At 46.9% G+C, this 13649-nt stretch overlaps 1 protein-coding gene across 1 annotated transcript; it reads left to right on the forward strand.

The window, feature by feature from the left end:
• Window positions 1–1919: 1919 nt before the first annotated feature.
• LOC137917124 (calmin-like) lies at window positions 1920–7438 on the forward strand (the record flags this gene model as incomplete). The annotated part of the gene is made up of 10 exons (XM_068760011.1): window positions 1920–1981; window positions 3259–3354; window positions 3528–3611; window positions 3699–3791; window positions 4447–4643; window positions 4746–4939; window positions 5523–5605; window positions 5732–6530; window positions 6876–6961; window positions 7052–7438. Coding segments are annotated over 10 exons (2081 nt in total), but the record flags the coding sequence as incomplete, so codon positions are not given.
• Between the last annotated feature and the right edge of the window lie 6211 nt (window positions 7439–13649).

Raw genomic sequence — 13649 nt, forward strand, 5'->3', positions numbered from 1 at the left:
GTTATTGTAATCGTCCATGCATGAAACCTTTTGTAGATGGGACTATCACGCGCGGGACAAACCACCACGCGCCCCCCCCCTGTGTGTTGGTCACACTTTGATGCGACTGATTAACCTAAGCTGCATGTTTTTGGAGGTGAGAGGAACTGGAGAACCCAAAGGGAACCCAGCAGACAAGGGGAGAGAACAGACAAACTCACCACAGAAAGGAATCCAATCCGGAACCCTCTTGTTGTTAGGCAACAGCGCTAACCGCTGCACAACTGTGCTGCCCTGTGAAGTCAAATGCGTTTAAAAGCCTTTTAGCTTTTCTGATATTGAGGATTGTAACGTTGTCAAATGTTTCTGTCAATCTCTTTAAGGCTGCTCCTAATGTTAAAGAGATTGATAGATTAAGATCTATCTATCTATCTATCTATCTATCTATCTATCTATCTATCTATCTATCTATCTATCTATGTGTCTATCTATCTATGTATCTATCTATCTATGTGTCTATCTATCTATGTGTCTATCTATCTATCTATCTATCTATCTATCTATGTGTCTATCTATCTATCTATCATCTATCTATCTATCTATGTGTCTATCTATCTATCTATCTATCTATCTATCTATCTATCTATCTATCTATCTATCTGTCTGTCTGTCTATCTATCTATCTATCTATGTATCTATCTATCTATCTATGTATCTATCTATCTATGTGTCTATCTATCTATCTATGTGTCTATCTATCTATCTATCATCTATCTATCTATCTATCTATCTATGTGTCTATCTATCTATCTATGTGTCTATCTATCTATCTATCTATCTATCTATCTATCTATCTATCTATGTGTCTATCTATCTATCTATCGCTCTCTCACTCTCTATCTATCTTTCTCCTCTTGAATGTGCAGTCTAGTTTTTAGGGTTCGGGGGAGTTTTAAAACATTTAAAGTCAGTAATAATACCTTTTTCCAGTCGTACCTGTGATGTAGCTGCGTCTGTGTTCTGCTGTAATGCTCTTCTTTGACATCGATCATACAGTCAGAACAAACCAATATCAATCGATGCCATTCCAGCACCCGCGGCTTTGTCTTCCATCAGCCTGAGCGTCTGTAATGCAGAGCCAGATCCAGGGCCGCCAGTTACCAATACGGGACATGCAGTTGATTGACAGCCAACTCTGCTACCATGGCAACCCCTCCTGACTTCCTCTCATCCACTCTGGTTGCTCCCACTTAGGAGATGCTATCTATGCGTGTGCAGTCAACACGTCGCCCACAATACCGATCAAAGTGGGGACATCTTGGAGGGAAAGTATCTGTGCAGCATCGAGCACTGTTAACGTGCACAGAATAGAAAGGAGCATAAATAGAGCATATTTCATGCCTGAGAATGATGTCTGTAAAGATAAACTTCATGACAGCAACCCTTTTCTAACAGGGTTATGAAACAGGGGGGGGGGGGGGGGGGGCAGCTGACTGGAATCTTCCACAGGCAAAAACATTCAGTGGACTCGGGTTATGTAATTCACAAAGGCGTGTGAAGTGCACGGTGCATAAAAGATGTTTGCACGTGGGCTGAAGGACACGAGGTTCTCGGTGCTCTTCCTCGCGTGGAGTTGAAAACATTGGATGATTCATACAGCCGCTCATCGGTTACTTTGATGTACCGGTCCAGAATCCCAAGGTCCGGGCAAGCAGAGTCCAAACGCAGGCAAGACGCCTACAACTGGGATCCGGATCAAACCCTGCAGAAAGCCCAGATCCAGGATCAGACGGGATCATTTCACTGTTGATGCACCGTGATGGGCTCTACCACCGGGGGGGGGTCCCGCTTCGGTCCTCCCGTTCCTCCGGCGCGTGTCCCTGTAAAACACGCCAGTTGGACCGGCGCCTGAAACCCTGTTGGTCTTTTCTGTGTTGCAGTTGAACGAGAAGTGGTTCAGAAGAGGACGTTCACGCGATGGATGAACCTGCATTTACAGAAGGTGGGTTGGCCGCCTCCTATTATGGTCTGTCGTCTCGGTGACCGGAGCAGCTCGCCCAGTGGAAACCCGGGTCGCATCCTGGTGCTGAGGTTGCTCCACCGCACTACCAGGTGCAGCTGAGACAGAATGAGTGGATGTCATGTCACATCACCGCTACACACCTGTGCACCCACACACCCTTCGGTTCCCCGGCTTCTTTTCCTCTTTGGTTTCAGCCCCGGGGGGGGGCTGAGCCGAGAGCCGTCAAGTCTTTTGTTTTCTCTTTCACAATGAGCCATTCTTCTCTTCCTCACTATTTGGCCCGACGCCACATCGCAGACCCACTAATTGACAATCGCACCTTTGTCTTCTGTCATCTTGGAAATGTCCCGCCGCCCTCCCACCCCGAACACTCCCACCCTTCCGCCGCCGTGTTCGGGTGTGTTCACGGCGTAGACAGGACGTGTGAAAAGATGGCCTCAGACAAATCGGCCTGCTGAGTTTGCTCTTGCATCGATTGTGCATCTAAACTTCATTCAAAGAAATCGACAAAGACAGGCATTGTGGGGCATTATATAATGTTAGTGCTTAAAGTCCATGCATTAATGATGCTCCTGCATGAACATGCTGTGCGTCTTACAGCCCCCATTAAGCTACTGTCATCCTCGGGTGACCCCCCCCCCCCCCCCCATTAATACAGCTATAATTGTGAAGCTTTTGGGGCTTCTTCCTGATTGTTCTGTAAAAAGCTTCAAATAAAGCCCCCACCAGTGACCTCTAGTGGCCAGCTGCTGTTTGTTACGTCGTCTAGATCCGAGTTTTGGAGGGTTTGTTAGAAGTCTGGTGGAAACCATCCGTCCATCTCTGGATTTGGATGATTTACTTTCACTCAGAATGTAACACAAATGAGGAAAACATTCAAATTCAACACTAGAAGCACTTTTGTGGGAATGATTCTGAAACACTTGCTTGTGCTACGTTGTGCAGCCAGAATGAATATGTGCACGTGGGGATTTGAGATCATTATAATGCCAGCAAGCGATGAATACGAAACAGCAGGGATGCCCCGATCAGGGTTTCTTTGACCCCGAGTCCGAGTCATTTGGTTTTGAACCGATACCGAGTCCCGATCCGATACTTCTTTAATACTTATCATGTCAGTTAAAGATGTAAATCTTCAAATTATAAAGACGGCAAACTAGTTTCCCTCTGAAGGAGACAAATTAAAACCTAAATGATTGCTTGGTATTTAGTCTCACCTGCTGCTGCTGCCCCTTTTTCTTCTGTCCCGTTTTCAGTGTGACCCCCCCGTTCAGGTTCAGGATCTTTTCTGTGACATACAGGATGGACGTGTCCTCATGGCCCTGCTGGAGGGGCTCTCTGGCTGCAAGCTGGTGAGCCACAATCTGTTCCAGCACCACTTCCGTTACCATAGCAATGACACTGTTAGCAACTGGGCCGCAGTTACATAAGGCCCAGATCACACACACACACACAGAGGCGATGATGCCATCAGGAGTAATAAGGTCTCTGGTGTCTGTAATTCTCATTCCTAATGATTTTCCAGCTTCATGGATTCAAGAAGTCCTCTCATCGAATTTTCAGACTCAACAACATTGCTAAAGTCCTGTCTTTCCTGGAGGAGAGAAACGTGAGTAGCAGCAGGGAAGCCTTTCTGACTTTACTATCTGAACATACTGACCATACTGCTGAGTATGACAGAAACGTGTGTCCTCAGGTGAAGCTGGTCAGCATTGATGCAGCTGATGTCGCTGATGGAAACTCCTCCATCATCCTGGGACTCATCTGGAACATCATCCTCTTCTTTCAGGCACGTTTTATATTCAATCAAATGTTATTTCCACAGCGCCAGATCATTACAGAAAGTCACCTCAAGGCACTTTACAGGTGGAGCAGGGCAAGACCTGCAGTTTGGCGACGGAGGCAAGGAAGAACTACCCTTTAACAGGCAGAAACCTTGGACAGAACCCAAGACTCACAGACCATCTGCCTATATTTATATCGACCACCTTAGAATCCAAAATAGGTAAAAATACAGGCAAGGAAAAAAACAGAAGGAAACAGGATCGGAAGGCGATGCAGAGCGACACCGTGCCATATTGAACGCAAATAAAATAAAAAATCGACAGACAGGAACGGGTTTGACAGGTTTTTTTATTATTAAATAATGAAATCAAATTCCAAGGCCTATTTCATTATTATCACAATTCTCAAAATATTTTGCGAAACTGTTTGCAAGAAGATGAAACTAAACTCTGTGAGCAGCAATACGGATTCTGAAAAAACCGGACCGGATTCAGGGATCCTCTCATCTAATGCAGTTCTGTTGGTCATGCGTTCAAATGTTTACGTCATGGTTGTCATGGTGTTTGGCATGTATTAATTTAATACAACACACCTGATCGTATTTGATACGTGGGACAATAAACAAAGAAATACATGACAGTGTAATATCAATTTTCCAGATTAAAGAGCTGACTGGGAACATCCGGAGCCAGTTCCCCTCCTCCTCCAGCCTGTCGTCCATCCCCACCGGCGCGGACTCTGACGCGTCTTTCTGCCGCTCTGCGCCAAACGAGCAACCGTCGGCGTCCACGGCCATGCGAGAGCACAGCAAGGCCATCAAGAAGCTGCTGCAGTGGGTTCAGAAACGGACACGCAAGTAAGCCCGGCCTGCGACATGACAGAGGTCACTTCTCATCACCGTGATCCAACAGAAAGCGCTGCTGATCCAGATGACTGAACATGTCCTGCCGTGCTCTAGGTTTGGTGTGGCAGTGCAGGACTTTGGGAAGAGCTGGGTCAGTGGCCTGGCCCTCCTGGCGGTCATTAAATCCATTGATCCCACCCTGGTGGACATGAGGAAGGCCCTGCTGAGGCCTGCGAGAGAGAACCTGGAGGACGCCTTCAGGATAGCCCACTACAGCCTTGGCATCCCACAGCTGCTGGAGCCTGAGGGTAACAGGAAATCCCTGCGTTGAATAGCTAGACGCTATTAGCGGTTAGCACCTGACTCGAAAATTAACCTGAGAATGACTTCAAAGAGGGTATGAGGTCCCTGAAAACCAAAAACTCGGTACAGGAGTGTTGTTGAGTCCTGATCGGTTCTGGCCTGGCCCTGGTTCTCCTCTACCTTCTCCCTGCTCTCACTGCAGATCACAATGTCATCTGCAAACATCATATTCCGAGGGCATAGGCGGCGCTAAGAGGCTAAAATCCGGTGCATATTTGGTACCAACGTGGCAGCTAAAGGTTTTCTTCAAACGAGACCCAGACTGATTTCTACAGAGAGTCCCCGTACAGGACGGTGTTAGCTGCAGCTGCTGCTCAGGATGCTGCAGACCCTTGCCACTCTGACCACCGACCACCTCTCTGCAGACAGCAGCCATCCGTCAGGCAGCTGTTGTTCAGCCCTCTTCTACCCGGTTATCGACACACTTGTTGAAGCATGCAACAGACGGAAAATCTCCGAGCTGGTCGTAACGGTTAGGGGGCGGCCTTCCAGACATGGGAGACTCGTAATTGTTCTTTATCTGCCCAGATATAACTACCAATGCACCAGATGAGCAATCTATCATGACGTATGTGTCCCAGTTCCTGAAGCACTTCCCTGACATAGAGGAGGTAAGAAGCCCTTTTCCTGTAATCGAGACTAGTGGTGAAACTAGGAACTAAACTAGTCACGTGAGCTCATTGGTTTCTTACCGTCAGCACTGGGAGATTCCCAACAGTTTATTTGCTGTCTTTCAGAGGGCGTTGCCCTGCCAGCCGATGAAGAGAAGCATCTCCACGTGCCGACTCGACCTCCGGGACAGTCGCTCCAACCACATCAGAAACGACGGGCGCGGTTCCATCGTGAAGGAAAGGTCCTACATGTTCCAGAGAGACGGCGCCAAACCGCCTCCAAAAATCTTAATCTCTTCTGTGTCGGAGGACAGGGGCACGGCGTCCTCCCCCTTCAGGCCGGCTGCAACTCGTTCATGGTCCAGCGAGGACATCTTAACGGATTCCTCTCGTACAGAGAGCATCGCCTGTAAAGTTGAAAAAGAGCCCAAAGAAGCTGCCTCGCCTGTTTACTCCCCTGAACATTGCGGCAGTCTCTCGCCTACCAGTGGCTCAGCGGCCGAGTCTGTGAACTCCGAGTCGGTAGTTGGTGACTCGGCTATCAGCTCGCCGGAGTCCTGGGTCGAGAGTCGAAGTGACAGCCTTTTGTGTGACAGTGGAACAACCTGGGACGTGTATCGCGCCATCCCCGTGGAGATCACGAGCCTCGATGAAGGGTTCGTCCCTTCCATGGAGGACAGAGCGCCGGATGGGCGGCCAACGGCCGACTCTTATGTCGATGAAGGGATTTACTCGCCGAGCTCATTGGAGAGCACGCGGGAGACCGTCGAAAAGAATCCCGCAAAAGGGAAGGTGCAAGCGACAGTGGACAGCCTGGCGAAACACAGCGAGGACAGGCGGCTAAACCGGGAGCCTGATCCGAGTGCAGCGGAGACAACAGGCGGGGTCGACGCTCAACAAACGGAGACAATTGTCATTCAGAAAGGTGAAATACCAGGAGAACCTGCTGTCGGGCCGTGCAGTGCAGAACCAGGGGCAAACGCTGGCGTCCCATGCCAAGGAGAGTTAAATAACGCGTTGGGTTTCACTGGGAATGTCCAGGATATTGAAGGACGGACTAATGGCAGGACCGAAAGACGGATTGGGAGACAAAACTCTGAAGTAGAAACCAAATGTCAGAAAACACATTCTGAGGAGGAATTAAGAGAGGAACCCGAGGTTTCAAGGGCAGGCGTCGGAGGGGCTAGAGGAACACAAATCAAAGAGTCTGTCGATCCTCAAGATGGCTTCAGCTCAGAGACTTGTGATTCTTTAATAACTGCGCATCCAGACAACCAAGACGAAACAGTAAACCGTGTTCTGAGTAAGGGAACCCTCAGCGGCTCATCACAGGGAGACGCAACGGACACCTCGGACGTAAATGAAGCCAAACATGCCTCTCTGGCAGGAAGCACGGCTCTGACCTCTTATAATAATAGCGATTGTCAACCTGCCACTCCTGAACAGGAAGTGGAATTAACCAACCAGCTGCATGGGCTGCCAGACAAACCAGACGACTCCCTCAAAGGCTCATTTCAGTCGACCTTCGATCACGATTCTCCGAAAGATGACTGCGCTGAACCCATGGACCTGTTCTACCCTGACAAAGAGGAGCCCGTGCTTCTTCGGCTTCCCGATGCCGACACGCAGAGCTGGCCGTCCGTTCTGAGTGTCTCCGCCCTCCAGCCAGCGCCGGCTTCAGAAGCCCTCCCCGATGGCTCGCCGCGCTTCACGCTGGACGACGAGGTCCGGGCTGGGCTGGATTTGAGACGAGAGAACGACCAGGTGAACGTCAGTTCATTCAGCCACACAGTCACTCGCCAGGTAGAACACAATTCACTGTTGAAACCATAAAACAGGCGGCAACAGCAGAGAAGCTCTTATCATGAGTCTAGCGGGACCATCCGAGCTCATCGGACGAGGGTCCAACAACGATACAACATAGATAGCTGACTATCTGGGTGGAGAGACAGCCTTGATACAAGGAGGAATTATTAAGTGCACCTGATTATAAGCCGCATCCACTAACTTTTAAAATAACAAATAAACTTTACACAGGCTTTGACGGGAGACGATGCCGGTAACTTGGCTTCCTCTTCCCGTGCACTGAACCTGCAGACACTTTTGAAATGAAGGTGTTTGAAAAAACAAAAACATTTCTCTTTGTTTTTGTCTTGCTGTCACTCGCTGATCACGACAACCAACCAGGAGGCGGGGCCCCGAGAACACGTTTTGTTGTCTGGCGAGAGAGAAAGAGGACTCTGGGATATCGGTGAAGCTCCAGCTGACGACAGTGATCTCACGAATGACGGGCGGCAGTGCTCGGGTGCTTCCGCAGACAACAGAGAGCCTGTGAGGTAGGCGTTCTATTCTCAGATTGAATGTGAATGTGGATCAAAATGTATTATCTGAGAAATGAGATCACGATTCTCCTGAATTTAAATGTGTAATGCACCCCCCCCCCCCCCCCAATGCTGTCTTGTGTGAAACCTCAGTGAATCATGTTGTGAAAAGCAGTGATGTCACAGGTTGAGGGCGAATCGCGTGGCGTGGAGTTGCATTGCATTGGAACAGCATTATGCATGTGAATGCTAAAGCTAATCCCAGGTTAGCCTTTCTCGTGCTCGGTTCGTCGTAGTTTTGAATTCTTTCACTGTTGGTTTTTGCAGAGAGACGCCTGATGTGCCGAGTTCCCCTCCTCCCCGGCACAAACTGGCCGAGCAATTAAAGCCACTTTAAAAGCACCTGAAAAAGCTCATGGGGGGGGGGGGGATGGCAACAAAGACGGTTTTCATGCCGACCTCCTTGAGCCCGAACGGCTTGTCTTTTTTAAGTGCAACCAAAATAGAGTTGGAGTGAAACCAGACCAAAGACCCTTCAAAGACTAGATGGTCTTGACCCGCATGAAAGACTCAAAGACGATTCTGCAGCTGATCCCTGAGAGCTCTTTGGCCTGCTGTTGGGTTTAACCCCTCGGTACCTGCTCAAAGCCAAATGAGCACTGTCGGCAATAAGCCGGTAGCCATAGCAACCCAAACAATATTGACGCAATTACCAGGGAAGTGGAGAGAAATCACTGAAGCACTTTAGTTTGAACACCTTGTGGCCAATTTCATTGTTTAGAAGCAATCTCTAAATCTTCACGATGGATTTAATGACTACGCCGGGCCTGGTCTCTCCCGCTGGTAATGAAATACTTCGTCTTTTCAGGGCTAACAACGAACGTTTCTGCAGACAGTACGAGCAGCACATCCCTCCAGTTCTCCATCGCAGAAAGGGCCGCCGTTCTGCCGAGCCTACGGTTGGTTCTATCGGTTCCTTCTCTGCAGGCCATGTTGCTATCCTGGGATAAATGTTCCCTCAGATACATCGAGCCTCCGTTTCTTCTCTCTCGCAGGACAACCGGTCGGCATCGACTGGACCCGCTGGCGAACCAAGCGCTGAGTCATGGTAGGAAGCTTTCCCAACAGCCTCTTAATTATAAGGACTCGGAGTCAGGAGATTGAAACTGGGCACTTTGAACAAGGGCCGCTGACGGGCCGGTTTGTGGAATTCAGAAGTTCGTGAACTTCGTGAAGTATTGAGGATTGCCTTTAGTTGATGTGTTTGCTGGAGCTACTTACGCTACTGGAGCTGGTGTCGTGCGTTGTGCGTTTGTGTGCAGGCGGGCTGACGACTGGGAGCTGTGTGTGCTCCTGCTGCTCTGGCTGCTGCTCTACTGCTGGTGGCTGCTGCCTCAGGTGGACCTGAAGACGTTGCCCGGCCTGCTGCTGAACCTCCCCCGCTGAAACCTTCCCTCACGCCGACCGCCGAGAAAAGGGCAGACGCACAGCCTAGGCCACTGTCCTTCCCTGCCATTATACTGACTTCAGATCAGCTGGTGGCATCTAAAACGCAGCTTGAAGCGAGCTGTGTCGACACGATCATTGTTGGGGGGGGGGGGGGGATTAATTCAGAGGCTTTTACGACTGAAACTAAAACGGCCACCTATTGTTGTAACGCTTTGTATGGTGAGGCTAAACAGGTGATATATAAGTACACTCTATTTACCATTATTTATATTTTATATTATGTTGATAGGAAGTGCTGAATACGTAATACTGAATGTTTCATATTAAGAAATGTAAAGCAACAGGAGCATAAAAGTTTACAAGAGTTCAAGTCTTATATTTTGTTGAGGAAAAGGTTGTAGTATAATTTCAAGACTAAAAACGCTTTGGGAAAAGCGTCATTCTTTTAGTCTCAATCTAAACCAAGGTAAAGGTCCTGATGTTATTTTTATGAGGAAAAAATATTTAAGAATAAATTATTTTTGGAAAAGATTCATGTTTAGACAAAGGATGAAACTGAATGTGGATGAATATTATTATTATTTTGATCGTTTAAATATCAGTTTACACGTTAAAAATGAATTTGCATGAAGTAAAGATATTCTAATAATGAAATTGTTGTTCAAATGTACTGTATTTATAATTCTACATTTAAATACGATATTCTTCTGATATTCTGACTATTTCTTTTTGAATAAAAGTTTTAACATATTGATATTATTATTCTCCAGATGTTCCCTGTTTACGCAAAACATTCTGACTTTATTTGTCTCGCCTTTGGTGTTGGTGATGTTGCCACGTTTCTGCCACTATAACGGTGTGATTGCTCATCTGTGAACAGAGGTCCAGATTATCCTCCTTTAAGACAATATAGCAGTTTGTGTTTTTTGCTGTGCAGGGCTGACACACACACACACACACACACACACAATGGACTCATGGACCCGAATAGCCATTCAAGTCTTAAGGAGGAGTGTCACTGGAACTGTTAGACCTTTGTGACAACACAGAAGTTGCCAAAGATAGTACAGAAAGTCTGCAGGCTCACAATAGGCCTTCAGTAATAGGAATGTTTTTAATCACAGAGAAGGGCGAGCAGTGATCTCAGTCCGGCTTTATATTGTTAAACTGAAATGTATTTGTGATATTTTACGGCTCATAAATTATAAGAATGGAGTTTTCAAATGTTTTATGATCAGTAAATACTTTACATGCGAAGATTTGATTGAGCTTGTCCAAAAAAAAAGAATGCTTTGCAATGAAAAAGGCTATTTCTGAACCATGCCTGTCTGTGTTTATTGACTCTTTCCGTGGCACCAGCTGACCTGAAATCAGCTTCTACATTCACTGACTGCACAAAGCTCTGCTTCATTCATTTACACACTACAAATCACAATCTTATCTTTCTCTTAAAACCAGCATCATTTATAGTGAGAGCATCTGTTGCATTAACGTCATGCAGCAAAATGCCTCTTAGTATTTCTCATTGATCTTCTCATGGAGAGTTAAATCAATTGCCACCAGGGATGTGCCGCACACAGGATGCACACTCCCTGTTGCTGGCTCCTGTATCTGCACACGCGTTAATAACCTGCTTCACTTGAAACAAATCAAATATGATCAGACTACCAATTAGCTATTGTTAGCCGTCTTGCTCTTTGTTGTGAATAAATGAGTGAACTGTACACAACAATCAAAGAACCTTACACTTGTTCTTCAGATTAAGCTTTTTTTTTTTTGTTGAGTGAAACTGCTCCTAAAAAAAAAATCAGCAAAGAATAACTTTCTGATGACATTTTGGCAAGTTCAGCAACGCAGAAATCACATCATGAAAAAGCTCACTCGGGTTTTCAGCGAGGAGCAGGCGGAACCCTCTGCATGATTGGGGTGCGGTCGGACCGATTTAAGTGACGCACACCTTCTTCTTCCTGTTATGATCCGGGAGCGGCTAAAGATACACGCCAAAGCACTACGAGCGGACTAAGAAGGACTTTTATGAACATCTGCTGCGCAATATCGATCTCGCGGAAGAGTCTGAACTGGCAGCCGGTAAGAGGCAATGATTTCCTGCGCTGATATTGATGCATTGGTGCCGATTGCTGTATGTTTGGGCTTGTTAATGCGGGGGGGGGGCAGTTAGCATGGGTTCTGTCATTGTTGCTAGTGTTAGCTAGCTTTGATGATTTTGTTGGATATTTCAAATTTACGGAATAATCTGCGTTTGTGCTTTGAAATTATGTTTCTTAAAATGTGCAAAGTTTGAAGTTACAATGGAAGGTCAAATGAATGTTGCAAATAGGTAAATTAATAAAGGATTTAATTAATAAAGAGAAGTAATTAATACGCACTTTACAGTTCAAATAAAAAATCCTTAACATTTTAATTCGTACTATTGTTCATTTTTAACTAAACGTGATTTATAATATTAATTGCTGTATTGAAATCAATTCATTGTTATTGCTCTATTTAGGAGTGTAGACTGGTTTGCTAAATTCATACTTAATATTGTTTTACTTATTGAAATCTATTGTGTGTATTGTATATGAGAGTTGTGTGCATTTTATATTGTACTGGTGTGTTTGTTTGAAGGTTTTCGCCTGACTTAAAATAAATGGACTGAGGATCCAGAAAGACTTGAGTGGAATCCCGTCTCATGTTCATCCCTTTCAAGTGTTGGGATTGTGCAGAAGTTAAAACGCGTGACAACGTTGCCGTTGGTTTGTTTTTGTCTGTCTGTTAGCAACATAACTCAAGTTGGTTGGATTTTGATGAAGTCTCCAGGAAAAGTTGGGAATGTTACCAGGAATGGATGATTACACTTTGGTGATGATCCAGAAGAGATCCTGGAGCTAATTAAACTGAATGGACAGACTTCTGACCTGGTATACGGTCCCTGAATCTGCCATCTGATGATGATGAATATATTAGATAGAATGTTGGAGTACAAGTACAGTCACACAGTAGCATGTATTACAGTACAAATACAGTCAAACATCCTGTCTAAGAGGAGCATTTCTAAAAAGCCCTTGCGGTCTTGTTTCCGTCGAAAGTCCTTCGTACATAAATCATCGACATTTAACAATACAAATAAACTAATATTAAATTATTCCATTGATGCAAAATAACAATGAATTACAAAGACTCATAATATGTACAACGTAAATGTTCTTACTATACTATTAAACGTACTTTGGAGAATCCCCCCCCCTGCGCTCACACACGACGGACCCGTACGAACTCTACGCTGATTCTTGAGACTGTGATGGGCATTTACGCAGTTTACGTCGACGACGCGTCGGCTCTTCTGAACGGAAGTGGTCCGTCCGTAGAAGTGCCCCCCCACCGCGAGATTTACGGTGAATGGCTCTTACGTTATCCGCCAAACGAGTCCAGATCCGTCTACCCCAGTCCGTCAGTCGAACGACGCATCGGGTGAGATTGAACACCGAACATTGTGATTTGTCTTTATTGAAAAGCGCGACTCTTTGGCGTGTTGTTTGCCTTGCTAGCTTTAGCCTGCTAGCTTTAGCCTGCTAGCTACCAGGCTGGCAGGTGATGGTGCATGCTGGCTGCAGCGCTACACAGGTGTTGTGCGCGTTCCATTTGGACCTGACGGTTAAGCCAAGCCCGAGTTTAGCTTTACAAATCATGCGGTCGAGGTCGGGCGAAGCGCATCCAGCCATGCATTGACCTCCAGCCGGTCACGGGCTCCGGTCCGGCGCTAGCGCTGTGATTTCCCCCGTCGCTAGCTCGTGAGCTAGCTGAAGTTGGACGCTACTTTGGGGTTTGCTGTTATTTGAGAGTTTATTCGCGTTACGCAAGAACGAACAAGCCGTCTGTCCTTTCTTTACGATCAGCGGAGGCGACGCAAGAATAACTACGTGATGTCGCAGCGTTAGCAGTTAGCAGTTAGCACCCGCCGGGGTATTAGTTTGAGCTAGCCTTTAGGCCAAGGGCGTCGAAACGGTGCTCCGGTAGTTAACGAGTAGACGCTCTCAAACCGGGATATGCGGCTAATATTGTTCCTCAATATCTCTGCTGATCATCGACCGACGTTTATGGAACTTGACCCGATCGTGCGGCGTGGGGACCGAGCCGTAGACGCTGCCGCCTACATGACAGTCACGGTGTTCCCGTCTCCTCTGCCAGGAAACGTGTGAGAAGACGTGGGCGATGGAATGAGAGAAGGCGGCCCGCTGGAGGAGCCCAGTCCCTCGCCTCCACCGCTCAGAAAC

Source organism: Brachionichthys hirsutus, unplaced genomic scaffold (assembly GCF_040956055.1).
Source record: "Brachionichthys hirsutus isolate HB-005 unplaced genomic scaffold, CSIRO-AGI_Bhir_v1 contig_576, whole genome shotgun sequence".
Classification (NCBI taxonomy): domain Eukaryota; kingdom Metazoa; phylum Chordata; class Actinopteri; order Lophiiformes; family Brachionichthyidae; genus Brachionichthys; species Brachionichthys hirsutus.